Here is a 26,132-nt window from a genome sequence, read left to right on the forward strand (position 1 = left end):
TCCCATCCCTCCCTAGAAAAAAGTGGACTACACTTTTTGCCTGTATTTCTCCTTTCACCTCTCAGCCCTTTGCAACCTGGCTTCTGCCGTCATCACTCAGCTGAAACCTCTCTCTCCAAGATAACCACTGATCTCTCAGTCTCCAAATATGATGGCCTCTTCATCATTTTCTTCTTCCTAATGTACGCTCCTCCTCTAGACAGAGAGGCGGTGGGCTCAGGGTGCAGATTGCACCTTGTTATTTTCTTTGGACATGCCCAATAGGAGAGTGTTTTGTTTGACTAAACACGTTTGTAACCAGGGGTTTTGTGTTTTCTTTTCTTTCTCAAATGGGGAGGAGGGAGGTAAGAGGGAGATAAAATAGATCTTTGTTAAGTAAGTAAGTAATAATAATAGTTAAAAATTCTCATCTTTCTCAACCCCCTGCAGCATTTAACTGCTCACTTTCCTGAGTGCTCCCTCCTTCCTTTCTGGTGATAGCGCTGTCTCCTGCTTTTCCTCCTACCTCTTTGATAGCGTCTTTTCAAACTAATTTGCCAGATCCATCTTCCATGTCCTGCTCCCTATGGGTCAGTATGCCCAAAGGTTCTGTCCTGGGCCTTTTCTTCTCATTCTGTTCTCTCAATGATCTCAGCAGCATCCAGGGGTTCAAATCTCCCCTCCAGACAGATGACTCCCAGATCTCTATATACAGGACTAGTTAGACCCTGTCCCCATGTCATCAGCTGCCTAGTGAACAATTGCAACTCGATTTCAAACTCAACGTACCCAAAATCGAATTCTTTATTTTACCCCACAAATTCTGGCCTCTTCCTAACCCCCATATTCTGCTGAGAGTACCACCCTGTCCACAAACACATAGGTTTGCCATCTCAGGGTCATCTTCCATTCTTTCTTCATCCTTATCCTGTGTCACCTAGGGCAATGCACTTCATCTGTCCGAGGCTTAGTTTATCTATCTATGAAATGGGTATAATAATCCTCGCACTGAGAACTCTGGATTTGGAGTCAGATAGAGTTCCTGTTTGTTATTAATGTGACCTTTATGTTTTATAAAGTATAAAGTGAAAAGGACACTGGATTTGCTGTCAGATAGGTTCAAATCTCAGCCCTGCCACTTACTACCCACGTGACCTTGGGTTATATTAAGACAGACAGAGATTCCAAGAATAAGGAGGTGACACGGCTCCTCATATTCTGTCCCAGCTAGATTTCATTTGAAGGGTTGTATACAATTCTGGGTCCCACAGGAGGGTTCCACAGGAAACTGATAAGCTGGAGTGTCCAGGGAAAAGCTCCCAGCATGGTGAAGGGCCTTGAGTCCATGTCATATGAGGTTGGTGGAAGCATCTGGGCTGTTTGGCTTGGAGAAGAAAGGACTTGGGGTGAGGAGGGGAGGGACCTGATCTCTCTGTGTTCAGGCATTAGAAAGGAAAATGGCTTGTTCTCTTCATCCCCAGAGGCAAGAATCTGACACTTTAAGTGGAAATTGCAAAGAGGGCAATTGAGGCTTGAAGGCAGGACCAACCTTCTTGTAAACAGGCCTGTTCCAATATGGAACAGGATGCCTTAAGATGTGTGTGTGTGGGGAGGTTCCTCCTCATTGGAGGTCTTCAGGAGGCAGCTGTTTGACAAGCGTATTCTAGTGGGGTTTCCTTTCCTGGCGTGGTTTAGGCTAAATGGCTACTGAGGTCCTTTATTCTATTAAATCCTATAATTCTCTGACATCACTTCTTTTCTGGGCCTCAGTTTCCCCATCTGAAATTGTCTTTCCTTTTAAGGAAAGACAAATTACTAGAGTGTTAGTCTACTCTGCAGTCTTTGCCATCACTCCTACATTCCAAAATGGAGGAGCAAAACGTTTCACGGTGTCTGGGGAACTGTATTTTGCAAGAGATTTGAATTGTGAGCAGAAAGGCATGATAGGATGTATCAAAGCAGGCTGGTAAAAAAACAACCTCAGGATCAAGAAAGTGGGAGCCAGGGTAAGTGGGGGTGCCACAGGCAGAAATAGCGAAGTCAGAAGAAGGAGAATGATTAGAGGTAAAGAAAATGTCAGCGACTGCCCTGTACACGCATTGGCACTGGGAGGGGCCGCCAGAGAAATTGATCAGGGTGCATTACCGGCACAGGCCACCAGGTGGTGCTGCAGCCTTCAGCTGCCAACACCTGCGGGTGGGGGAGCAGCCCCTAACCTTCACAAGTCTTGCTCAACGGCGCACCACCAGCTAGACCCAGCCACCCCTGCCTACTTTTCTCCCTTACCTAGACTGCGGTGATAAATGGTACCTTGGAAGGAATCTTGGCTCTGGAGTCAGAGGACCTGGGCTTGAATCCCACCTCTCTCACCCCCTGTGTGACCTTGAGAAAGTCCCTTCCATTCCCTGGGCCTCAGTTTCCTCTTCTGTAAAATGAGGGGGTTGGACAGCTGGCCTGTCACATCCCTCCCTTCCAGCTTTAGACCTAGGATCTTCCCGCTGCCATGGGAGCCTCATCTCCTTCCTACTTTGGCGTGACCCTGGGAGGTGGGGGATGACACCTCCCTGACATTGCCTGACTGAAAACAGACAGGGAGGGGCACAGTCTTGAAACCTGCCCTGGCTCCGAGGAAACCATAGTTCCTTGTGTTAGAGCCTGGCTTTTCAGCGTCCCTCATCCTCTTCTATCTTCTGCCTTTAACTGTTAACACTTAGACAAACAATTATTGGTAGTAGCTCCCCCCTGCCTCATCTCAAAGATGTTTTGGTTTCAAAGGCAGTCTCTCTTGGCCCATCAGACCACCCTACATCCCTAGGGGGCAATTAATTATGTGATATTTCCTTCTTCCCTCTTCTATTTGCCTCCATCTAACCTCCCTCTGCCCCTCCCATTCCCCCCTTCCCTTTCCAATCCATCCACAAGCAGTGTTTCCCCGGTCTGGAGCGTGATGGGATTTTATTTTCCTAGAGCTGCAGGCCCACCCCCTGTGTAACAGTGGAGGGGAGGGGAGAGGGAGTAACAACTCCGTTCCAGATGTTGCATCGGGGGAGGCTGTCAGCACTGATCCAGAATTGACCATAAATAACAATAATGGACCAGAATCCCAGGGAAGTCACTTTGAGCCGCTGGGTTGTGGCTGCCTGTGTCACCTATAAATCAAACTTTCTCTTATCCATTAAGATTGAGAACTGGGAGCAGACAATTCTGTCTGATAAATACAACTGTGTTATTTCAACAGAACCATGATCTCATTAATCCAGGCTGGCGATGCTGGTGGGTGTTATCCTGTATGACTCTGGACCCTTTCCCCTCGTCAATTCTCCTTAGTGCAGGGGAGGCCTAATGTATCAGGTTCCTTGTTCTAGAATGTATGAATGGATCAGTTCCATGGGTTACTCAAACAATTGGATCGTAGAGAGTGCCAAACTTGGGGTCAGGAAGATTTGGGTTCAAATCCTTTGGGATAATCAGCCAATCATTTAACCTCTCTGAGCCTCAGTTGTCCCATTCCCCACTGAGAATGGGAATTATAACAATAATAATTATATTACGAGGTTGCTAGGTGATGCAGTGGGTAGTGTCCTGAGCCTGGAGTCAGGAAGACTCAAATTCAAATCCAGCCTCAGATATTTATTAACTGGGCAAGTTACTTAACCTCCTCTGACTGTTTCCTCTCCTGTAAAATGGGGATAATAAAAGCACCTCCCTCCCAGGGTTGTCGTGAGGATCAAAGGAGATGATGTTTGTAAAGCCTGGCACATAGTAGGCCAATATAAATGGTTATTCCCTTCCCTAATGAACTAGGGATGTCTATCTATAGAGTTTATCTCGAAAGGTTGTTTTGAGGGTCAAAGGAGAGATAATATGTAAAGGGTTTGGCAAACCTTAAAAATCCTCTATAAATGTCAGCTGTTATAATTATATATTATTATAGTACATCTTAGTGTGGACAATGGTCATTCTTCCTTGGCTTATTTCCAAAGGCACTAAGGGAGAGGAAATAGAGGCTTACCTCCAAGGAAGCACATCGTACCTCATAGATATCACTGAGACTTGGTAGAATGAAATTCAAGCCTGGAATGTGACTGTGAGGCGGTAAACCTTATTCAGAAGAAACAAGATTGGTAAAAAGTGTGTGTGAGTGTGTGTGTGTGTGTGTGTGTGTGTGTCTGTGTTAGGTAGCATTTTATGTTAAGAAGGTGTGTATGAAGGGCAGCTAGGTGGTGCAGTGGATAGAGTACCGGCCCTGAAATCAGGAGGACCTGAGTTCAAATCAGGCCTCAGACTAAACACTTGACACTTACTAGCTGTGTGACCCTGGGCAAGTCACTTAACCCCAATTGCCTAAAAACTTAAAAAAAAAAGGGAGAAGGTGTGTATGTAAAGTTACCATATATGAGCAGGAAAACATGATACAGAACATTTGAGTGAAGAGAGGTGGAAGAGACACAGAAGTCATTTTGTCATTGGAGTAGACAACAGACCACCTGGACAGAAAGAGGCTATAGATGTGGAGTTAGGGCGAAAACAGATCATAAGCCTGGCAGAGAGGTATGGTGTAACCATGATGAGAGACTTGAACTGTCCAGACGTTCTGGAGTTCTCTGTGCCAAGAGCAAAGCAGAGAATAATTTCTTAACTTGCCTAAATGATAATTTCATGCTTAAAAAGGTGGAGGAACTAACAAAGTAAAATTTGATATTGGGTTTGGTTCTTGTTAGCTGAAAGAGAGTGAATGCTGGGGTGGAACTGATGGGAACCTTCAGGGGAGGTGATCAGTCTCTCTCAGAGTTTGTGACAGAAAGATCACCTGCTTAGATCTCATCAAAATGTGTCTAGAAGATGGAAGCAAGGGCAGGTAAAAGAGGACGAATAGAAGAGTCTGGCACAGTCCTATAAAAATGGCGTCAAGCTCGGTGAGACTCAGCAGTGTAACAAAACAGACTCAGGAGTGAGTCCCACTGGACTGTGCCATCATACCTCACGTGGAGCAGCGTTCCCTTTTGGGAGTCACAGTTTAAGAGGGACATTGATAGCCTAGAGAGAAGAGAGAAACCAGGATGGTGAAGAGCCTGGAGTCCTCGTCATGTGAGGATTAATGATGGAAGCAGGAGTGTTTAGGCTCGGGGGAAACATGCTTGGCAGGGTTTAAATGAGCTATCATGTGGGACAACTTTGTTCTGCTTGACTACAGAGGGTAGAACCAAGAATAGTGGTGGAAGTTGTAAAGAGAGCGTTTAAGCTTGAGGTGGTGTGGTGGTTAGAGCACTGCGCACCTGGAGTCAGGAAGAAAATCACTTAACCCAGTTTGCCTCAGTTTCCTCATCTGTAAAATGAGCCGGAGCAAGAAATGGCAAACTGCCCCGGTATCTTTGCCAAGAATACCCCACATGGGGTCACGAAGAGTCGGACGTGACTGGAAAGACTGAACGACAGGAGAACAGCTTCCTTTAGATGATGAGCGCTGTCGAGAAGTGCTGTGGGTGCCTTCGTCGGGGAGCCGTGGGTCCCACCAGAGTGCGGGTAGTGTAGTGCAGCCCAGAGGGGATTCCTCTGAGTTGCTGAGTGCCGTCTAGCACTCAAATTCAGCACTTCTTTGGTGTATCTGCTTTTTTTTTTTTTTCCTGTGTGGATAAGAGCATAGATCTGATCTCTGAGAGAGGGTTTAGGCTGCAAGGGACCCTGGAGCTGATCTTGTCTAATTGCTTCTTTTACGTACCAGGAAATTGAGTCAAAGAGGTGAAGGTCCAAGGTCATATGGGTAGTAAGAGGCAGAGTCAGGATTCACACCCAGAACCTCAGACCCCAACCAGCATCCTCTCCATCCCATCTCCAGCATCCCCGCCTGTCTCCCATGTACTGGCTTGTCTTCGAATAGTTGGGACTCTTTCAAGCACTTGTGGATGTCATTTTTTTTCTTTTTGGTTAGGCACTGGGGTTAAATGACTTGCCCAGGGTCACGCAAGTAAGTGTTATGTGTCTGAAGCCGAATTTGAACTCAGGTCCTCCTGAATCCAGGGCCATCCACTGTACCACCTAGCTGCCCCTCTTGTGGATATCATTTAGGTGACTCTGTTATGTTCTGGGACTTTCAAAAATATAAAATGAAAGAAATTGGTACTTGGAAAAACTTTCCAAGTGTTTTTCACTGCAAAAGTTGATACACTTGTAAAAATGTATCTGGCATCGGACCTAGGAAGCCTAGGACCTTAATCTCGCCTGAGTCTCTGACCTCAAGGCCAGAAAGCAGACAAAGGACAAACAAACGCTCCAGGAGCTGGGGGTGGGCTCCCTGCCTGGTGCTGAATTCTGGTCTCGGGATCCTGGGATTCCAGAGCTAGAATTGACAGATAAATGACATCTTTTTGGAGAGTTGTCATGTGGAAAAAGGGACAAATATTGTTCTGTGTGACACTGGAGAGGAAAACTAAGAACAGTGGGTGGGATTTGTAAAGAGGGGGTTTTGGCTCATAGAAGGAAAAAAAAAACTGTGTGTGTGTGTGTGTGTGTGTGTGTATGTGTGTGTGTGTGTGTGTGTATGTGTGTATGTGTGTGTGTATGTGTGTGTATGTGTGTGTGTATGTGTGTGTGTGTGTGTGTGTGTGTGTGTGTGTGTGTGTGTGTACCTCTCTCACCCTTAGAGCTGTCCAAAAAGAGGAAAGGCCTGCTTCTTAAGGTAATGAGTTCCCTGTTACTTCACAGGGATCACAGTGTAAGTGGCTTGGGGAATGATCTGGATGATAACTTGTCAGGAATCACTTAGAGGGAATTCCTATCTAGGTCGGCCCAAATGACTTCCCTTTCAGAGATGTCTTCTGGGTCTCAGATTCTGTGATTTAATACATCTCAATTCCCTCTTCCTGGCCAATTAAATCCTGCCTCCTGTAATGGTAGGGGACAAATTCTCTTTCTCCTCTCTCTTCCTTCTTCCTCGTCCCCCTCTTTCTCCTCTTCCCTTCTTCCTCTATCCTTGCTCTTCTCTCCTCTTCCTCCTCCCTTCTCTTTTCTCTCTGATTCTCCAAGGCTAAAGCTGGGAGGTAGCCAGTAAGAGCCTCTGGTCTTCCCCTGTCTCCCCGTTGGCCCTGCCTCCTGTCCCCCAAACTCTCAGTTCCACCTCGGCCTGGGAGAGGCAGGGGAAGATGGGCCGATGTGCCCAGAGCCCACAGGAGAGTTGACTGGGAGAGAGGGAGGAGGTGAGAGTCCTTGGCCTTTGGCCGGCACATCTCAGCTGCCCGGACCTTTTCTCTCTGAAATACCATGTCCCACAAGAACTGTCGGAGAAGCCTCCTGGATGAAGAGGAATTGTTCCCTTGCCTCTCCCTCCATTCCCCATATCTCCCCCTCACCCTGGGGACTGGGGCATCCGAAGCTTCCATTCCCACTCTCGAGGTCTCCTCTCTAGGGAACAGGACCTTTGGTTCTTTGGAAGAAGTAAGGTCTTTAGCTTCGCCAGCTCTGTGATCTTGAGCAAATCTCTGCCCCTCTCTCCGACTCACTTTCTTCCCTTGTATGATGATGAGGTAGGATTCTAATTCTATGTATTTTATTTTATTCCTTTTAAAAACATAATTGTGAGAAGGGAGCACAGGCTTCAGCAGACTGCCCAAGGGGCCCCGGACACAAGAGTAAGACCCCTTGGCTGAGGCGATCTCATTTCAGCCTTGGCATCCTGTTGAGGCTATGCGCCATTAAGTGTCTTTTGGGTATCTGCATTATGAGTAAGGGAAGGAAGAGCCCCTGGCTCTTTCACCCAAGGAGCCTGGAGTCCCTGAGAGGCTGGGCCTGGAGTCGGGAAGACGTCTACTTACTGGCTAAGTGACCACGGGCATATCACTTACTCTCTCTGCACCTTAGTTTCCCTATCTGAAAAATGAAGGGGGTGGACTCACTGGTCTGGAAGACCCCCTTCAGCTCCAAACCCGTGATCCTGTGACCTAGCTATGTGACTTTAACACCCATATCATTCCAAGGATGCTACAGAATTTCTGTTCAGTTTACCAAGCAGTTATCAGGTATCTAGCTTTGGGCTAGATATTACTGATACAGAAATAAAAATGAAATCGTCCTTGCCCTGAAAGAGCTTCCATTCTCCTGGGAGAAGGGAGGAAAGGAGGGAACACACAAGCAGGCCAACCTAAAACACATACAAAGGAACTTTGAAGGGAGGTAGGAATTCCAAGAGTTGGAGGTGAGAAAGGAGGATCTTCCAGGCCCGGGGGACAAAGGCCCCCAGTGATATATGTGACGGGGTGGGGTGTGTGGTAAGCACGTCAGTATAACTGGAATATGTGACTATGCAGAGTATGTGGAAGGGAGAGATGGGAAACGAGTCTTGGAAAAACAGGTTGGAGCCAGATGATGAAAGACTTTAAATGTTAAATGGCAGAGGCTATAGGGAGCCATTCAAGCTTCTTGAGCTAGGGCATGACCTAGTTAGATCTGAGCTTTAGGGCAATCATGCAATCACTTTGGCAGCTGAAAGGAGGATCAGCTGAGGCAGGAAGACCAGGTTCTTTCAGTAGCCCAGGGAGAGGGGCTGAGGGCTGAAACAGGGGGGTGGCTATGTGACTACCGAGAAGGGGCAAAATCGACAGGACTCAGTAACTGTAAAACTACTGTCATGAGACTGAAGTTCAGGCTCATCCCAGGGATGATGGAGAGGCCCTCAGTGGGTGGGCACTGGGTGCAGCCTGTGGCCAGGGAGGTGTGAACAATGTCCTCAGAGAAATGTAGGATGAGAAGAGAAAATGGGCTAGTTATGTCGCAGGAAGGAGGGAGCCCTGGTGGAGAGTCAGGGAAGGCTCCCAGGATTTGGGGTGGATCCTCTGTGGAGAGGAGAGTTTTGGACATGGATAGGTTTCCAGGCTCCCTGGGTGGAGAGAGTGCTCACATCCTTCAGAGCACTGGAGTCTCCCAGGACCTAGCACAGGGCCCTCCCTATCCTTGCCTCCACCAAGGGAGGCTTAGTATAGAAACTGGCTTAGGTGTCGGAAGGCTTGGGTTCAAGTTTCAGCTCAGTATTTGCTGTGTGACCTTGGCCAATTAATCCCCCTCTCTAGGGCTTCCTCCTTAAAGTGAAAACATTGATCTAGAAGACCTCCAAGGTCCTATAAGGTGCCAGAGTCCAAGAGGGGGAGCTCGGGCGGGCACTACCCTCCTTTCCGCTGGACGAGGCTCCAGGTACCAGGCAGCAGAGAAAGGAACCTTCTGCCTCTCCTCTCTGATCTTTGGTTAACTCTTGGGCAGCCTTTCCATGGGAAATAGCTACCCCCATTTTATCATCCAGGGAGATCAATTCCCAGTGTCCTACCCCACTCCAAAGGGCATGTCCCTTCCCAATCCTCCCTAGTCTTTAAGGCCCAGCTCAGTCCCACCTTCTCCTGCAAGCCTTCTTCTTTGAGGAAGGTTCTTTCAGTAACCCGGGGAGAGGAGGGGGCTGAATTAGGGTGGTAGCTATATGAGTAGGGACAAAGGGTTGAATGTAAAAGGTAGAATTGATAAGACTCGGTAGCTATAAAAATACTGTTGTCAGACCAAAGTCAAGGCTCATCCCCGAGGCAGTGGAGAGGCCCCAACTCCCCTGCATGATCTGTCCCTAAACCCAGCTTTCACGGTCAGCGTCGCCCTGCTCGCAGCTCATTTCCTCTTCAACTGTTGAATGTCAGGGTGTCATCTACCCAAAAGCATTGCTTAGCGGCATGCCCCGTGCGTCTTTGTTAACTTCCCCCATGGTGCTTAGCACAGTGTCAAGGCTACAGGACACCCTCAGTCATTCATAATAAGACCGGACTTTGTACTCAGCAAAGGCTTTCACATAACGGAGTCATTGAAATTGTGCGGCACTTGCTCCCAAATCCAAGTATAGCCTGTGATGGATGTCTCTCTGTGTCTCTGTCTGTCTCTGTCTGTCTGTCTCTCTCTCTTTCCCCTTCTTTCTCTCTGTACATATACATACACCTACCTGTGTATGTATATATATACATATATAATATATACATATATATGGATATTTCCTTTTAAAGAATTACTTTCTGACATTTCTCTGAGCCTCAGTTTCCTCCTCTGTCAAATGATGGGATTGGCCTAGATGATCTCCAAGATTCTACATCTTATGAGACCTGAGTTCAAATCTAACCTCAGATGCTTCCTAGCTGTGTTACCTCGGGCAAGTCACTTATCCTCTGTTTGCCCCAGTTTCCTCAAATGTTAAATGAGGATAATAATAGCACCTTCCTCCCAGTGTTATTGTGATGCTCAAATGAGATAATAATTGCAAAGCTCTTAGCACAGTGCCCGGCACATAGCAAGCGCTATATAAATGTTAGCTAGTGTTATTATTAGGAGCTTGTGAGATCTCATTTTAGAGATCTATATTCAGCCTATTCAGAGCTATATTCTACAGCCTATATTCAGGGCAGCCTACATTTAGAACATGATGGTAGGCCTTCTCCTTTTATCCTAACAATAGTCTATGGAGAATCAGTCTCATTTTACAGATGAGGCCCAGAAAAGTCATTTTTCTAGGCCACAAAGTTAATGAGCAGGGTAAGGCAAAGACCCAGTTCTCCTGATGCTGGTCCCAAGGCTGTTTCCAGAGCACCATGTTACTTCGCATACTTGTTGACTGTAAAGGATGCCCAGTCTGTCCAGGAGAGGTGGGGGGCTACTAGATTAGAATGTTGTATACATTGTTAGGCATGGTCAATTTTTCTTAGTTATTTTCTTTATTACTGGAGAGGAGTAGGGAGGGTGGCTATTTCCAGAAATAGTTGTGATGTAAAAATGAAATGAATTAATAATATGGGGATGTACCTTGAAAGGGGCACTGGATTTGGTGTGAGAGAAAAACAGAACCAAATCTGTAAGCATTAATTAAGTATCCGCTTAATTGCGTCAAGCACTGGGATACAAAGGAAGGCAAAAAACAGTTCCTGCCCTCAAGGAGCTCACAGTCCAAAGGGGGAGATTTCATACAAACAACTCTGTATGAACGAGATATGCATAAGATAAACTGGGGGTGGTCTGAGGGAAGGCACTCAGATTAAGGAGGACTGGGAAAGGCTTCTTGGAGAAGGTGGGATGGTAGCTGAGACCTGAAGGAAGAAGCCAGAGGACTTGATTTAGAATCCTGGCTCTGCTGCTCATTACCTGTGTGATCTTAGACAAGTCACTTTCCTCCTTGGGCCTCAGTTTCCTCATTTGTAAAACAAGGGATATTGGGCTTTTTTGTTTTTGTTTTTTTTGCTAGGCAGTGGGGTTAAGTGACTTGCCCAGGGTCACACAGCTAGTGAATGTTTTCTGTCTGAGGCCGGATTTGAACTCAGGTCCTCCTGAACCCAGGGCCAGTGCTCTATCTGTTGCTCCGCCTAGCTGCCCCAGGGACATCTGAGGTCCTCTCCAGCTCCACAGGTAGGGTCCTGTGAGCTTGTTAAAAAGAAAACAAGTCTGCCCCAGGACTGATGGAGCCCGGTGGGCTCCGAGTTTGCTTAGCTTGTATAGAGGGCACTGGGTGAGAGATGCTGGCCTTGCAGTCAGAAGACCCTGTTTTTCAAGTCCTGGCTCTGACCCTATTTCTGCAAACCACCTGACCTCTCCTCTGACCCTCCCAGTCCTCATCTTTCAAATAGGGATGGCAGTAACAGTTAGAGGGCAGTCAGGTGGTGCCATAGTGGATAGAGCACCTGGCCTGGAGTCAGGAAGACTCATCTTCCTGAGTTCAAATCCAGTGTCAGACACTTCCTAGCTCTGTGGCCCTGGGCAAGTCACTTCACCCTGTTTGCCTCAGTTTCCTCGTCTGTAAAATGAGCTGGAGAAGGGAATGGCAAACCCCTCCAGTATCTTTGCCAAGAAAACTCCAAATGGGGTCATGAAGAGTTGGTCATAACTGAAAAAACAACTGAACTGAACTGAATAATACTTAGACTCCTTAACTCACTGAGTAGTAATTAGGAAAGCTCTTTGTAATCCGAAAAGCACCTCATACGTGACAGTTAGCATTAGGAGGGCAGGTTTTGATCTGGAAGGGGCCTGAGGGATGATCAAGTTCAAACCTCTAATTTTAAAGCATGTCTAGAGAAGGTGACTTTCCCAAGATCATATAGGTAACAAGTAGCAGAGGACAGCTTCAAACCTGAGTCCTCCAGCTTGCAGTCCAGGGTTCTTTCCTCCACACCGCACTGCCTTACCCTCTATGGGAATGGGGTGGTGGAAATCAGGTCAAGTCAAGAAGCATATATTAAGCACCTCCTGTATATATGGCAGGCACCATGCTAAGGCTGAGGCTACAAAGAGTGGTGAAAACAGAGCTTGTTTTCACGGAGCTCACACTCTCATGCAGGAGAAAACATGAAAGCAACTTGTAGAAACAAACTATAGCAGGATCAATTAGAGATGATAAATTGGAGGAGGCATGAGCATTACCCTGGAATGGGAAAGGATTCTTGCAGAAGGTGGCAGCCAGGAGGCAGAGAAGAGGAGGCATGGGAGACAGCCAGAGAGAAGATTCGGAGTCTGGAGATGGGAGTGACTTGTTTGAAGAACACCTGGGAAACCAGCATTCCTGAACCCCAAGTGTGTGGAGGGGAGTAAAGCATAAGAAGGGAGGAGGTAGGAGGGGGTTTTAAAAGCCAAATCAGTTTGATCCTGGAGCTTCTGAGTTACAGCCACGGACAGACCAGTGCCTGACCCTTTTCTGGGGGGTGGGGGGGAAGGGCAGGTGTAGGAGAAGAGTGCTGTGAACCAGGTGGGCCTGGGATGACCTTCTGACTCAGAAGAAGTCTGATGAGGCAGGAGTGACATTGACCATCCCCATACCACCAGTAAAGGCAGATGGGCCACGCCGGCCGCCGTGTCTCTGAAGGTGACCTTGCTGCAGTGCCCTACAATTCATTAAGTAAATATTTGTTGATGATTATTAACCACGATCTGTTTCCTGTTAAAGGAATAATCCGTCCCTTCTCCCTGCACTGTTAGAATCCGATAAGGAGGCACCGCCTCAGCTCAAGCATTCGTCAAGTCCTTGCCCACCCTCCTGGTTAGATCCTTGTTGCTGCTTTGAGTCTCTCCAAATTCTCCCTCTCCCTGCATGATGGCTGGCAAACTCTTTCCTCCGGCTTCTCCCGTTCTGTGATTCAGGAGCACTTTTTCTCTAGACCACCCCCCACCCCATTTCCTCTGTCCACCCTCCTTTTTCTCTAGTCCTCCTCTGTCCCTATTCTCCTCTGCCCTCCCTTTCCTCTGTGCTGCAGTTGTAGATACCTTCCACATTGCTGTTTTGTCATTCAGTCGTGTCGACTCCGTGTGAGTATCTTGGGAAAGATGCTGGAGTGGTTTGCCATTTCCTTCTCCAGTGTGTCCCCATTTTACAAATGAGGAATTGAGGCAAATAGAGATTTGCCTAGGGTCACACTGCTAGTAAGTATCTGAGGCTGGAATTGAACTCAGATCTTCCTGACTCCAGATCCTGTGCACCATCCATTGCACTACCTAGCTACCCCATTTTTGGTATACTGCAGTGGAAAAAATGCTGGATTTTAGAGGTAAAGGATGGGGGTTCAAATGAGAAAAAAAAAGATCCTTGACCATAGAAAGGTACTATGGCAACAGGGAAGATCAAAACAGAAACTTAGGGGCAGCTAGGTGGTGCAGTGGATAGACCACGGGCCCTGAAGTCAGGAGGACCTGAGTTCAAATCTGGCCCCAGACCAAACACTTGACACTTAACTAGATGTGTGACCCTGGGCAAGTCACTTAACCCCAACTGCCAAAAACAAAATAACAAACAAACAAACAAACTTAGACGAGGACAACAATGTCAAAATGCCTACATGTGAAGCCTCAAAGGGGAATAAGAATTGGTCTCAGGCCCAAAGAGTCCTCTAGGAAGTACTCCAAAAGTATTTTAAAAATCAAGTAAGAGAGGTAGAAGAAAAATTGGGAAAAGAAATGAGTTATGCAAGAGAATTATGAAAAAAGAGTCAACAGCTTAAGAAAGGAAGCACAAAAATTGACTGACTGAAGAAAGCAACTCTTTAAAAAATAAGAGTTGGCAAAATGGAAAAAAAAAATCCACTGAAGAAAACAACTTCTTCAAAAGTAGAATTGGCCAAATGGAAAAGGAGGTAGAAAAGCTAACTGAAGAAAATAATTCCTTAAAAATTAGAACTGGACAAGTGGAAGCTAATGACTTATGTCTATGAGACCTCAAGAATCAGTCAAACAAAATGAAAAGAATGCAAGAATAAAAGAGAATGTAAAATGCTTTATTGGAAAAATGACTGACCTGGAAAAAAGATCCATGAGAGATAATTTAAGAATTATTGGACCACTTGAAAGCCATCATAAAAATAAAAGCCTGGCAAGCATCTTTCAAGAAATTATTAAGGAAAACTGCCCTGATATCTTCGAACCAGAGAGTAAAATAGTCATTGAAAGTACCCACCAATCACCTCCTAAAAGAGATCCCAAAATGAAAACTCCAAGGAATATTATAACCAAATTCCAGAACTATCAGATCAAGGAGAAAATACTGCAAGCAGTCAGAGAGAAACAATTCAAATATCAAGGAGCCACAGTCAGGATTACACAGGACTTAGTAGCTTCTACATTAAAAGATTGGAGGGCTTGGAATATGATATTCTGGAAGGCAAAGGAGTTTGGATTACAACCAAGGATCAACTACCAAGCAAAATTGAGCATAATTTTTCAGAGGAGGAGAAGGACATTCAATGAAATAGGGGACTTCCAAACCTTCCTGATGAAAAGACCAGAGCTGAACAGAAAATTTAATTTTCAAATTTTCATAAGACTCAAGAGAAACATAAAAAAGGTAAACAGGAAAGAAAAAAATGGTTTTCAATAAGGTAAAGCTGCTTACATCCCCATGTGGGAAGATGATACTTATAACTCTTAAGAACTGTATTTCTATTAGGGCATTTAGAAGGAGTATACTTAGACAAAGTGTGTGGGTATAAGTTGACTTTGATGTGATGATAAAAAGAAAATTAAGGGGTAAAGAAGAGGATTGTACTGAGAGAACAGGAAAGGGGGAGGCAGAATGGGGTAAATTATATCACATGAAGAGGCATGAAGGGGAGTGAGCATTGTTTGAACCTTATTCTCATTGGATTTGGCTCAAAGAAGGAATACCATACACATTCAGTTGGGTAGAAAAGTCTAACTTAACCCTATAGGGAAGTAAGAGTGGAAAGGGGAAGAAAAGGGGGGGGGGGCTGATAGAAGGGAGGGCAGATTGGGAAAGGTGGTGGTTAGAAGCAAGACTCTGGTGAGGAGGGACAAGATGAAAGGAGAGAGGAGTATAAAAAGGGGGAAAATGGGATGGAGGGAAATACACAGTTAGTAATCATAACTGTGAATGTGAATGGGATGAACTCTCCCATTAAATAAAAGTGAATAGCAGAGTGGGTTAAAAAACAGAATCCTCCAATATGTTGTTTACAAGAAACACCTTTAAAGCAGTGAGACACACACTATAAAAGGCTAAAGTAGAATATATTATGCTTCAGCTGAAGTATAAAAAGCAAGAGTAGTGATCCTGACCTCAGACAAAGCAAAACCAAAAATAGATCTAGTTAAAAGAGGCAAGGAAGGAAACTCCATCTTGCTAAAAGGTACCATAAATGAAGTAATATCAATACTAAGCATATGCACTAAGTGGTATAGCATCCAGATTCTTCGAGGAGAAGTTAAGTGAGTTATAAGAAGAAATAGACAGTAAAACTATACTAGTGGGGGACCTCAACCTCCCCCTCTCAGAACTAGATAAATCTAACTACAAAATAAATAAGAAAAAAGTTAAGGAAATGAATAGACTTTTATAAAAGTTAGATATGCTAGACCTCTGGAGAAAATTGAATGGAGATAGAAAGGAATACACCTTTTTCTCAGTGATATATGGCACCTACACAAAAATTGACCATGTATCAGGGCATAAAAACCTCACAGTCAAATGCAGAAAGACAGAAATATTAAATGCATCCTTTTCACATCATGATGCAATAAGAATTACATGTAACCAAGGGCCATAGAAAGGTAGATTAAAAATTAATAGGAAACTAAATAATTGAATTTACAGAATTGGCCCCAGATGCCCAAAGTTTTAGTTCTAGAACTGACAGGCAGATAGGGGGCGGAAAGTTCCTGGCCCAGGGTCATGACGAAAGAAAGAGGCATACATAATGTGTTTGTTCTTCAGGAGAGGAAGATGGGAAGTGGAGATACTCTCGGAGAGGTCAGACTCCTTGGGCAAAGTCCCCAGGTTTATAGCCTTCCCAGAGTTACTGTGTAACCTTCTATCTGGACAGCTAGGAGCTCTAAGCTCCTTGCCACTTCTGGGGCTCAGAGCAGGTCTCCCCAAGTTACTGCAAACAGCGTCTGCCAGTCACTACTTCATCTGTAAGAAAGATGTCAGAGGTAACTCAGAGCTAGTGTGGGGAGGGCTCTCTCCTATCCTTCCTCTGCCTTGTCTGTCTGCCTTCCTTTGGGTGGCCCTATCCTCCTCCTGCCCTGCCAACCTTTAGTATATGAAATCATGGAAAGGACCCTGGATCAGGCATCAGGACATCTGGGTGCCAGTCCGTGCCCTTCCCCGATGTCACCTGTGTAGCGGACAAGTCATACAGCTTTTGTGGGCTGCCCCCCTGCCTAGCCTGTCTCTAAGAAAGGGTTGTAAGGGTCTGATGGAGGAAGGGGTGAGAAGGTGGCCCTCATCCTAGAGGATCATCGATTGAAAGTTGGAAGGGGTCATTGATTCCAACCCCCTCTTCCCCATTTTATAGATGAGGTCCAGAAAGGGGACAACAACTTACCCAAGGGATTAAATAGCAATTAAGATTCTTCAAGCTCAGATCCTGACTCTGGCTACAGGGTCCTTTCCATCAGACCCTTATGCTTTATGCTTTTGCAGAAAATGCTGACCCCTTCCTTCCTGCAATGCCCTCCTTCTTCATCCGTGCTTCTTACAATGCCCAACTTCTTTCCAAGCCCAGTTTAAACACTGCCTTCCACATGAGGCCTTTCCTGATCCCCTTCCCCCAATTGCTAATGTCTCCTCTCAGTAATTGTTGTTGTTTAGTTATTTTCAGTCATGCCCAACTCCTCATGATCCCTTTTGGGGTTTTCATGTCAAAAATGCTGGAAGAAAGTTGCCACTTTCTTCTTCAGCTCATTGTATAGATGAGGGCACTGAGGCAAACAGGGTAAAGTGACTTGCCCAGGGTCACCCAGCTAGGAAATGTCAGTAATTACCTTGCAGCTACTTTGTATAAATTCTGTACACAACTGTATGTGTACATGTTGTTTCCTTTGCTAGACTATAAGCTCCTTAAGGACAGGGACTGTTAAATTTTTATTTTGTATCCCCAGTGCTTAGCATATATATGCCTTTGCATATGCCGAGTGTTAAATTCTCACTGATTAGTTGATTCTGTCCTTACTACTTTCGCTGCTTTTGGCTCCCCAAATTGCCATTGGATAAATCCTTTGAGACCTTACCTGGGGACTCTAGGCCCCTCCAATCTCTATTTCCACTATAGCCACAGTTCTGTAGACTCTGGCCATCTCAAATTCTGTGTGAGTGTATGTGTGTGTGTGAAAGAGAGAAAGAGATAGAGAGACAGAGAGTGTGTGTGTATATGAGAGAGAGAGAGAGACAGAGACAGAGAGAGAGACAGAGTGTGTGTGTGCGTGTGTGAGAGAAAGATAGAGAGACTGTGTGTGTGCGTGTGTGTGTGTGAGAGAGAGATAGAGAGTGTGTGTGTGAGAAACAGAGTGTGTGTGTGCATATGTGTGTGTGAGAGACAGAGAGTGTGTGTGTGAGAAACAGAGAGTGTGTGTGTGCATGTGTGTGAGAGACAGAGACAGAGTGTGTGTGTGCATGTGCATGTGTGTGTGAGAGAGAGACAGAGAGCGTGTGTGTGAGAAACAGAGTGTGTGTACATATGTGTGTGTGTGAGAGACAGAGAGTGTGTGTGTGTGAGAGAGAAAGAGATAGAGAGACAGAGTGTGTGTGTGAGAGAGACAGAGTGTGTGTGTGTGAGAGAGAAAGAGATAGAGAGACAGAGTGTGTGTGTGTATGAGAGAGAAAGAGACAGAGAGTGTGTGTGTGTGTGTGAGAGAGACAAGAGACAGTGTGTGTGTACATGTGTGTGTGTGAAAGAGAGACAGAGAGTGTATGTGTGAGAAACAATGTGTGTGCATGTGTGTGTGTGAGAGAGAGACAGAGAGTGTATGTGTGAGAGAGAAAGAGACAGAGAGTGTGTGTGTGCATGTGTGTGTGTGTGAGAGAGAGACAGAGACAGTGTGTGTGTGCGTGTACATGTGTGTGAGAGAGACAGTGTGTGTGAGACAGAGAATGTGTGTGAGAAACAGAGAGTGCGTGTGTGCATGTGTGTGTGTGAGAGACAGAGAGTGTGTGTGTGCGTGTGCGTGTGCATGTGTGTGTGTGAGAGACAGAGAAAGATAGAGAGGTGTGTGTGTGTGTGTGTGTGTGTGTATGTGTATGTGTGTGTGTGTGCAGAGAGGACTCTACATCATGGATGTAAAACCGGAAAGGTCCTTTGAGGTCATTTAGGCCAAACCCCTCTCATTTACAAATAAGGAAACTGAGGCAGGAGAGGGTGACTCGCCTGAGGTAGGTGGTGGAAGAGGTGAAGCCTCTGACTTCACATCCATTGCTGTTCTGACTGTCCTGTGCCAGGCTGTTGAGAAGGGAATGGACAGTACATGCCAAGGCTGGGATGTCTGTGTACCTTCAGTGTAGGGTGAAGAGTCAGTCATATTTATGGCGTGCTTTAATGGAAACAGAGAAAACCCCCTTCTGCCATCCGATCTTACCCCTCTCTTGTCATAGTGTCTGAAATCCCACCATTAGTGCTTAATTTCTTTGTCCTCTCTGGAGATTGCCCTCCCAAGCCTCCTCCTTTAAAATATCAAGGCCCCCAGGAGGAGGAAGCATGGGGGAGTGCCCAGCACCTTAGAGCAATTGGCTCTATCAGGTGATTCTAACAAGAATTATTTACTTTTCTGTGCAACTCTAATCAATTCAACATTGTATTTGTTGTACGAGGCACAGTGCTAGGCACCCTGTGGTTTACTTGTGCTTTACTCACAGTGGCTACTTACAGGGTGTGGGACCTGGGGTGAGTCATTTCATTTTTCTGAGCCTCAGTTTTCTCATCTCTAAAGTGAGAGGACTGGACTAGAAGGTCTCTAAGTACCCTCCCAGCTTGATTCAAATCAATAAGCATTTATTAAGCACCTACTATGTACCAGGTACTGGTGCATCGGGGTGTGTGGTGTATTCAGGCAGGACCAGCACCTCTGGTGTGAGGGCTGCTCATCTACCTTTGGTGTCCACCTTTACCCAACCCAACTCTCACCGGTGGCTCCAAGAAGCTTTGGCATTCAAGGCCACACCCTAGTGAACCATTTTGGCAGAAAGGCCAAACCAGGTTGAGGGTAACAGACAGGCCTCAAACCCATCAGTGAGTTAGGGGGATGTCTACCCTAAGCATGTAAAGTCTTCCCCTGGCTGAATGGAAAGATGAGAAGAATTTGTTCCAATGGTACATTGGTACTTGTACATAAGGGTGGCTGAAGCAGGCACTGTGGAGCTCTTAGAGCTTGGCCAGACATTGAAGATGCCAAGGTCATCCACTGCATCCTGGGTTGTCTTGACTTTTATCTTGCCACTGGACTTTGATGACTTTGGAAGAGAGAGTGAGGCTGAAGACTTTGCACAGCTCTGCCTCACTTAAATCTAATTCACAAACAAGTCAAGACCGTCACCCATGACATCACTGGTCCTCTTTGAAAGTGAGTGAGGAACAGCACCTGGGACACACTGAAAGGCAAAAGACAGCTCCTGCCCTCAGGGAGCTCACAGTCTAATGGGGGAAACAAGAAGCCACCAACTGACAAATGAGATGTAGACAGGAGAAATCAGAAGTAACCCACAGAGAGGAGGGGTGGCCTTGAGGATGGGAAAAGGCTTCTTAACGGATGCTGCGTGGCTGGTATGAGTATTACTATATGCATTTAATAGAGGAGGTAAACCAAGATTCAAAGGGTTAAGGGCTGCTCCAGGTTACCCAGCTAGAAAATGTCTGAGCGGGGAGATCCATTCTCTCACCACTGGTAGAGATGAGCCAGCCTTTGGAGGTGAACATGGAGAAGAGGGCAAAGAGAGGAGAGGAGATAATTGAAAACAAGCCTGGTACCACATTGGCCCCCAGGTGCCTTCCTTGGCCTTCTGAGCTTGTGGGGACCAGGGGGACTGACAGATGGTGACACGGTGGGGGGAAGTAAGGATGTTAGATCATTACAAACCTCTCCTCTTTTTGGCAGAACAAAATGGAGCTTTACCACATGGACCTGAAGCGGGGGATGACGCTGAAACTGAAGGGGAAAATTCATGAGGATGCGAGTTGGTAAATCTGGGGGTTGGGGGGTGGGATGGGGAGCTGGGGATTATCTAGGAATTCTCAGAGGGCACAGCGGAGCCCCTGCCAAGGAAGGTCCTCAGAATCATGGCATGTCACAGAATGTTAGACTCACACTAGAATTCTAAGTAACAGAATTAACAGAACGTTCAACTTAGAATACCACATATCAGAGAATGATAAAGATCTTAGAATAGAGTGTTGTTTTCTGTTTTCTCTGCAAAGGAGGTGAAAGTGGTAAGAACAATAAGTAACAGGATGTTTCTACCCAAGATAAGTCAGGAAGCACCCGGCTGTCCTTGGTGAATTCGTTACCTGGCCCAGGTGAATTTCCTCTTTGGGTCCTGAAAGAACTGGAAGGGGGTTTCAGGGCTACTGTCAGAGATGTTGGAAAGGTCATGGGAAACAGGGAAGGGACTGGAAGATTGGAGAAGGACAAAGCTTGTCCTGATTTTCCAAAAAAGGAAGAGAACAGAGTTTGCAAACTCTAGACCAGTTGAACCTGACCTGGAAGAGATCGTTAAAGAGATGGTTGGCAAACATTTAGAAAGGGAAGTGGTGATTACAAAGAGCCAGCAGGATTAGAGTTAGGAATAAGGTTAGGGTTTCCTGGTAATAAGTCATGCATGCCACACTAAGCTCATTGCCTTTAAATTTCTTTTTCTAAACTGGTGGAATGCTGTGAATATTGTTTGTTGGTGTTGTTTGGTCATCTCAGTGATGTCCAACTCTTCATGACTCCATTTGGGATTTCCTTGGCAAAAAACTGGAGCAGTTTGCCATTTCCTTCTCTAGCTCATTTTACAGATAAGGAAACTGAGGCAAAAAGGGTAAAGTGACTTGCCCAGGGTCACACAGCTAGCTGGTAAGTGTCTGAGGCTGGATTTGAACTCAGGTCTTCCCGACTCCAGGCCCGACACTCTATCCACTTCACCACCTAGCTACTCTTGAAACAGATTGGGGGGTAACAGAGGTGTAGCTGTTCCCCCAGATGGTGTGTCTGAACACCTGTGCATGTGGAGTCAGACATGACTGAACAACAAGAGAAGCTAATGAAACCTTGGGCCGTTTCATTAGTGGAGCCGGCTTCCCGGCACGGAGAGATGACAGCCCCATCATGCTCTGCCTCGTCACACCTCCTCGGGAGGATCCTGTTGGCTCTGGGGACCGTGTTTAATGTGATTGTACATGTGGAGCCCATCTCAGATTGCGTGCCATCTTGGGGGGAGGGGTTGAGGACTCCAAATCTTATGAAAGTGGATGTTGAAAACTAAAAATTAATTAATCAATTGATTAAATTTTTGAAAAAACCACAACAACGAAATAAAAGGGAGGTAGCCTTGCTTCTCCAGAGCAAATGAGAACATGCTTGGTTCAGGTAAGACGAGAGTAAGAAAACAAATGAATGATTTTTAAATTAAAAAGGAGAGTTTAAAATTAAAAAAACAAAACCAAAAAAGGACATTGATCATGGACAGAGTGTCCAGAGAGGCCGGGAGAAGATGACAGGGAGGACGTGATAGCTGCATTCAGTGACAGCACACATTCTACAGAGCTCTCAGGTTCACAAAGCCTTCTGCAGATATTCTTGTTTGATCCTCACAAAAGCCCTGCTTGGTAAGGGCTGTTATCCCCAGTTTCTACAAATGAGGAAACTGAGACAGGGTCGTGCAGCTAATGAGTATCTGAGACTAGACTTGAATTCAGGTCATTCTGACTCTAGATGGTGATGGTGACTAACATTTATAAAGCACCTACTATGTGCTAGGCACTATGCTAAGCATCTTGTAAATGTTCTTTCATTTGACCCTCACAGTAACCCTATGAGGTAGGTGCTATTATTATCCCCATTTTACATTTGAGGAAACTGAGACAGATAAAAGTTACATGACTTGTCCAGGTTTACACATCTGGTACATATTTGAGGTCAAATTTGAACTCAGGTCTTCCTGACTCCAGGCCCAGCACCACTGAGCTGCCTCTTCAAGTATCTGAAGGAGGGATTAGACTTCTTTCATTTGACCGCAGAGGGTAGAGCCTGGCACCATGAGTAGAGATTTCAAAGTGACACATTTAGGCTTGAATTTGAGTATCGAGCTGCTCCAAAGTGGAATGATTCTGGCGGTGGGTGGTTCTCCCTCCTGAAGGTTTTCCGATACAGGCTGGGTGGATGGCCACTGGCCTGGCACGCTGGAGTGATTCCACTGAGGCCCCTTCCGACTCTCAGGTTCTGTGATCATTGCAATGTGACCATGCTGGAATCTCAGAACATTAGAATCTTCTCACATTGCTTGCCTGCTACTCAGTGTGTGGGGAAGGGGCTGGAGGGAGGGAGAGAATTTGGAACTCAAAATAAAAAAGAAAAAGGATATTAAGAATAAATAATAATCTTTAAAAGAATGTTAGAATTTTGGAATTGAGCAATCAACAAACCAATAAGCAGTGGTGTAATAGATCTATGAACAGATATAGACACTGTGAGTCAGGCATTTGGTGTGTGCCTGTGAGCTTGGGTTATGGCTCTAAAGACAAAACTGAAAACCTGGACCCTCAAAGAGGAGAGGGAGAGGGAACAATAGTGTGTACATATAGAGGTCAGCGAGCAATTATTAAGTGCTTACTGTGTGCCAGCTAGTGTCTTAGTTGCTGGGGATACAAGGAATGGCCCAAATTCCCCATACTGGGATCTGACCTGGGTCTTGAGGGAAGCCAGGGGGCCAAGGGCCAAGCTTGGGGGGACAGCTAGTCGAAGGCCTGGGAGATGGAGTGCTGTGTGTGAGGAGAAGCAAGAAGGCAAACGTAGAGCCTTCTTAGGGTGTTTGGAGGGGAGTCATAAGAAGACCAGAAAGGCAGGATGGGGCCAGGAAGGAGTTTCAATGCCACATAGAGACTTCTATATCTGATCCTCAAAGTAATAGAGGGTCACTGAAGGCTGAGCAGGTGGGTGGTCCGGTCTGACCCTGGTTTTAGGAAAACCACATTGGCCATTGGGTGGAGGATGGATTGGAGAGATGAAAGGTGAGGCAGAGAAGCCACCTGGAAGATGGTGAGCAATAGTTGGGGTAGAAGTAACGAGGGCCCCATCATAGGAGAGATTTGTAAAATTGGAAACATGAACATCTGGCAGCACCTTGGGTATGTGGGCTGAGCACCAATGAGGCGCCAAGGATTGCCCCAAAGTGATGCACCTGAGGACCTGACAGGGTGGTGGTGCTGCTGGCCATGACACCAAGGTATTTTGTACGTGTGTGTGTGCATGGGTTTTTCCCCAAGAGAGCGTGGCCTCCTTGAGGGCAGACACTAGCATCAGTCTTGTTGGCTCCAGCTCCCGGCACAGTGGCCCTTCCTGAAGGCTCGTAGGATTGGCCTGGCTAACCCAGTATCCTCTGACCCTTGGTTTCTCTGTCCTTCACTGCCCGTCACGGCCACACAGGGTGAACCATCCTCCTGCCACAGCTCGTTGCTTTCTCTCCCCAAAGGAAAAAACCCAAACTCTAGCTAATTAATGATATTGAAGGTCTCATTTCTAGAGCCCCTGAAGGTGGCAGTGTGGCGTGGTAGGCAGAGCTGACCTCCAAGGTCTAGGTTCAAGTCTCACCATTTACTGGCTGTGTGACCTTAGGTAAATCACTTCCCTTAGTGCCTCAGGTGACGCCCAGAGACTGCAAGTTGTAGACCTGCCAGCCTGCATTGGTAGAGGGAGTATCTTCACCTTCTGTTTCTTTTCTCAGAGAAATCACAGGTCCCTTTAAGATTTAGGAAATGCTTTCCACATGCCAACCCTGGCAGGTTGGGAGATATGGAAACAGAGGCTCAGAGAGGTTAAGGAACTTGCCCAAGGTCACACAGCTAGGCTCTGCAGGTCCAACATTCTATGCCTTACTTTCTCTGTGCCTGTGCCTCTTGGCATGGGCTGCGTAGGGAGACTCCTGATGCCTGCTCCAGCCAGATTCGCACTGAACTCTGACTTTTCCCCGTCCCTTCCATCAGCTGCAGGAGGAGCTAATACAGTTTGCATTTTCAGTCTTTAGTAAAAGGTGAATCTCTCCAGGAGATTGTCCCCCTCTGCCAAAGACCATCTAGTTCTCTTGAGTCAGAGAAGGCCTCTGGTCAGTGCCAAGCCTTCCCAGGGACATTTGGAGTCAGAAAACCTGAGTTCAAATCCCACCTCTGTATAGCTTTAGGAAAGCTACTTAACCTCTCTGGGCCTCACTTTCCTCCTCTGTAAATTGAGTTCTCCTTCCGTTCTAATCTATAATCCTTCGGTGAGTTGCTTCCCCTCTCTGGGCCTACTATGTACAACGAATTGCCGTCACCAGGCCTTCAAGCTTCTGCCCTCTGGGATCCTTTGAGGACAAATCTCTTCTCCCATCCTACTCTCATGGCCCAGACTGACCACTCACTCCCGGCCCTTCCACATTGGCAGGTTCATTATTAATCTGGGCACCGATCCCCAAGATCTGGCGCTGCATTTCAACCCCCGATTTGAGGAGAACGTCATCGTCTGCAACTCCCAAAATGGCGGCAACTGGGAGAAGGAGCACCGCGATGGTCACATGTGCTTCCAGCCAGGGACAGAGATAAAGGTGAGAATGTGGGATGGGGGTGAGGGCGCATTACGGGGTCTAGTGGGAAACGCAGGGTTGGCTAACGCTAAGAACTGTGGACCTGGGGGAGGGAGGCCTGGGTTCCAATCCCACCAGACACTGACTGGGTGACCTTGGGTATTCCACTTTGGCATCAGTTTTCTCCTTTGTGAAACGGGAGGATGTCCATGATAGCTGTGGAACGGGGTGCCCGGTGAGGGCCAAATAAATCACGTGAACCCCTATTTAGACACTTAGAAAAGTGCTAACCATTCCTGATCCTGATAAGCTTGTCAAAGATGAAGGTTAGGTAACTCAGGCTCCAACACTCCCTCACTTACTTGCCTGCTGTGTGAACTTAGGTAAAAGGCCTTCCCTATCTGGGCTAATTCCCTTATCAGTAAAATGAGGGAATTAGATTAGATGAATGGACCTTTTGTTTTCCTGGATAGAAGGTAAGCTCTTGGAGGGCAGGGATGCCCCTCCCCCCAGCACAGTGCTTGACACAGAATAAGTACCTGTAGATTAAGGGGAGACCACTTCCTAACCCTAAAGGGCCCCATTGGGTTCTGAGCTGTTAGGATTCTAGTCCTTAGAGCTGGAAGGGAACTTGGACATCATCGCCCACTCCCCTTATTTTACAGGGGAGAGAACTGAAGCCCAGAGAGGGAAAGGGACCTCCCTGAGGTCACACAGCCAGTCAGGGCAGAGCTGAGGTTCATGCCCAGGTCCAAATCCAACGCTCATCCCAGTAGATCTGGGCTACCTCTATCAGTTCAGTCCTGTCTAAGTCTTTGTAACCCCACTTGGGGTTTTTCTTGGCAAAATCCTGGAGTGGTTTGCCATTTCCTCGAGATGGGAAAACGGAGGCAAACAGGGTGAAGTGACTTGTCACACAGCTAGTAAGTGTCTGAGGCCAGATTGGACCTCAGGGAGATGAGTCTTCCCTGCCAGTCCTAACAGGTGCAGAGTGATATGGTGGAGACAACTCTTTAGTCTCAGTTTCCTCATCTGTAAACAGATGGCCTAGACTCAGGATCCACCTATGGTCTTTGCTTGATTGGGATTCTTGGATAACCCCTGGCTTTCTTTCCCTTCTCCCCCCTGC

The 26,132-nt window shown here is 46.5% G+C and overlaps 1 protein-coding gene across 2 annotated transcripts in view; it reads left to right on the forward strand.

Annotated features, from left to right (window-relative positions):
- LGALS2 (galectin 2) overlaps positions 1–26,132 on the forward strand; it is a 36,371-nt gene that overhangs the window by 10,008 nt on the left and 231 nt on the right. Inside the window, exons 1-3 of one of the 2 annotated variants that reach the window (XM_027871730.1) lie at positions 16,193–16,410; positions 20,344–20,426; positions 24,865–25,024. In XM_027871730.1, coding sequence (XP_027727531.1) covers positions 16,402–16,410; positions 20,344–20,426; positions 24,865–25,024 — 252 coding nt within the window. In that variant the 5' untranslated portion in view covers positions 16,193–16,401. Of the gene's footprint in view, positions 1–16,192; positions 16,411–20,343; positions 20,427–24,864; positions 25,025–26,132 lie in introns of those variants that run through there. The other variant, XM_027871720.1, reaches the window with a different exon arrangement.

Source organism: Vombatus ursinus, unplaced genomic scaffold, assembly GCF_900497805.2.
Source record: "Vombatus ursinus unplaced genomic scaffold, bare-nosed wombat genome assembly UNPS02003292.1, whole genome shotgun sequence".
NCBI lineage: Eukaryota > Metazoa > Chordata > Mammalia > Diprotodontia > Vombatidae > Vombatus > Vombatus ursinus.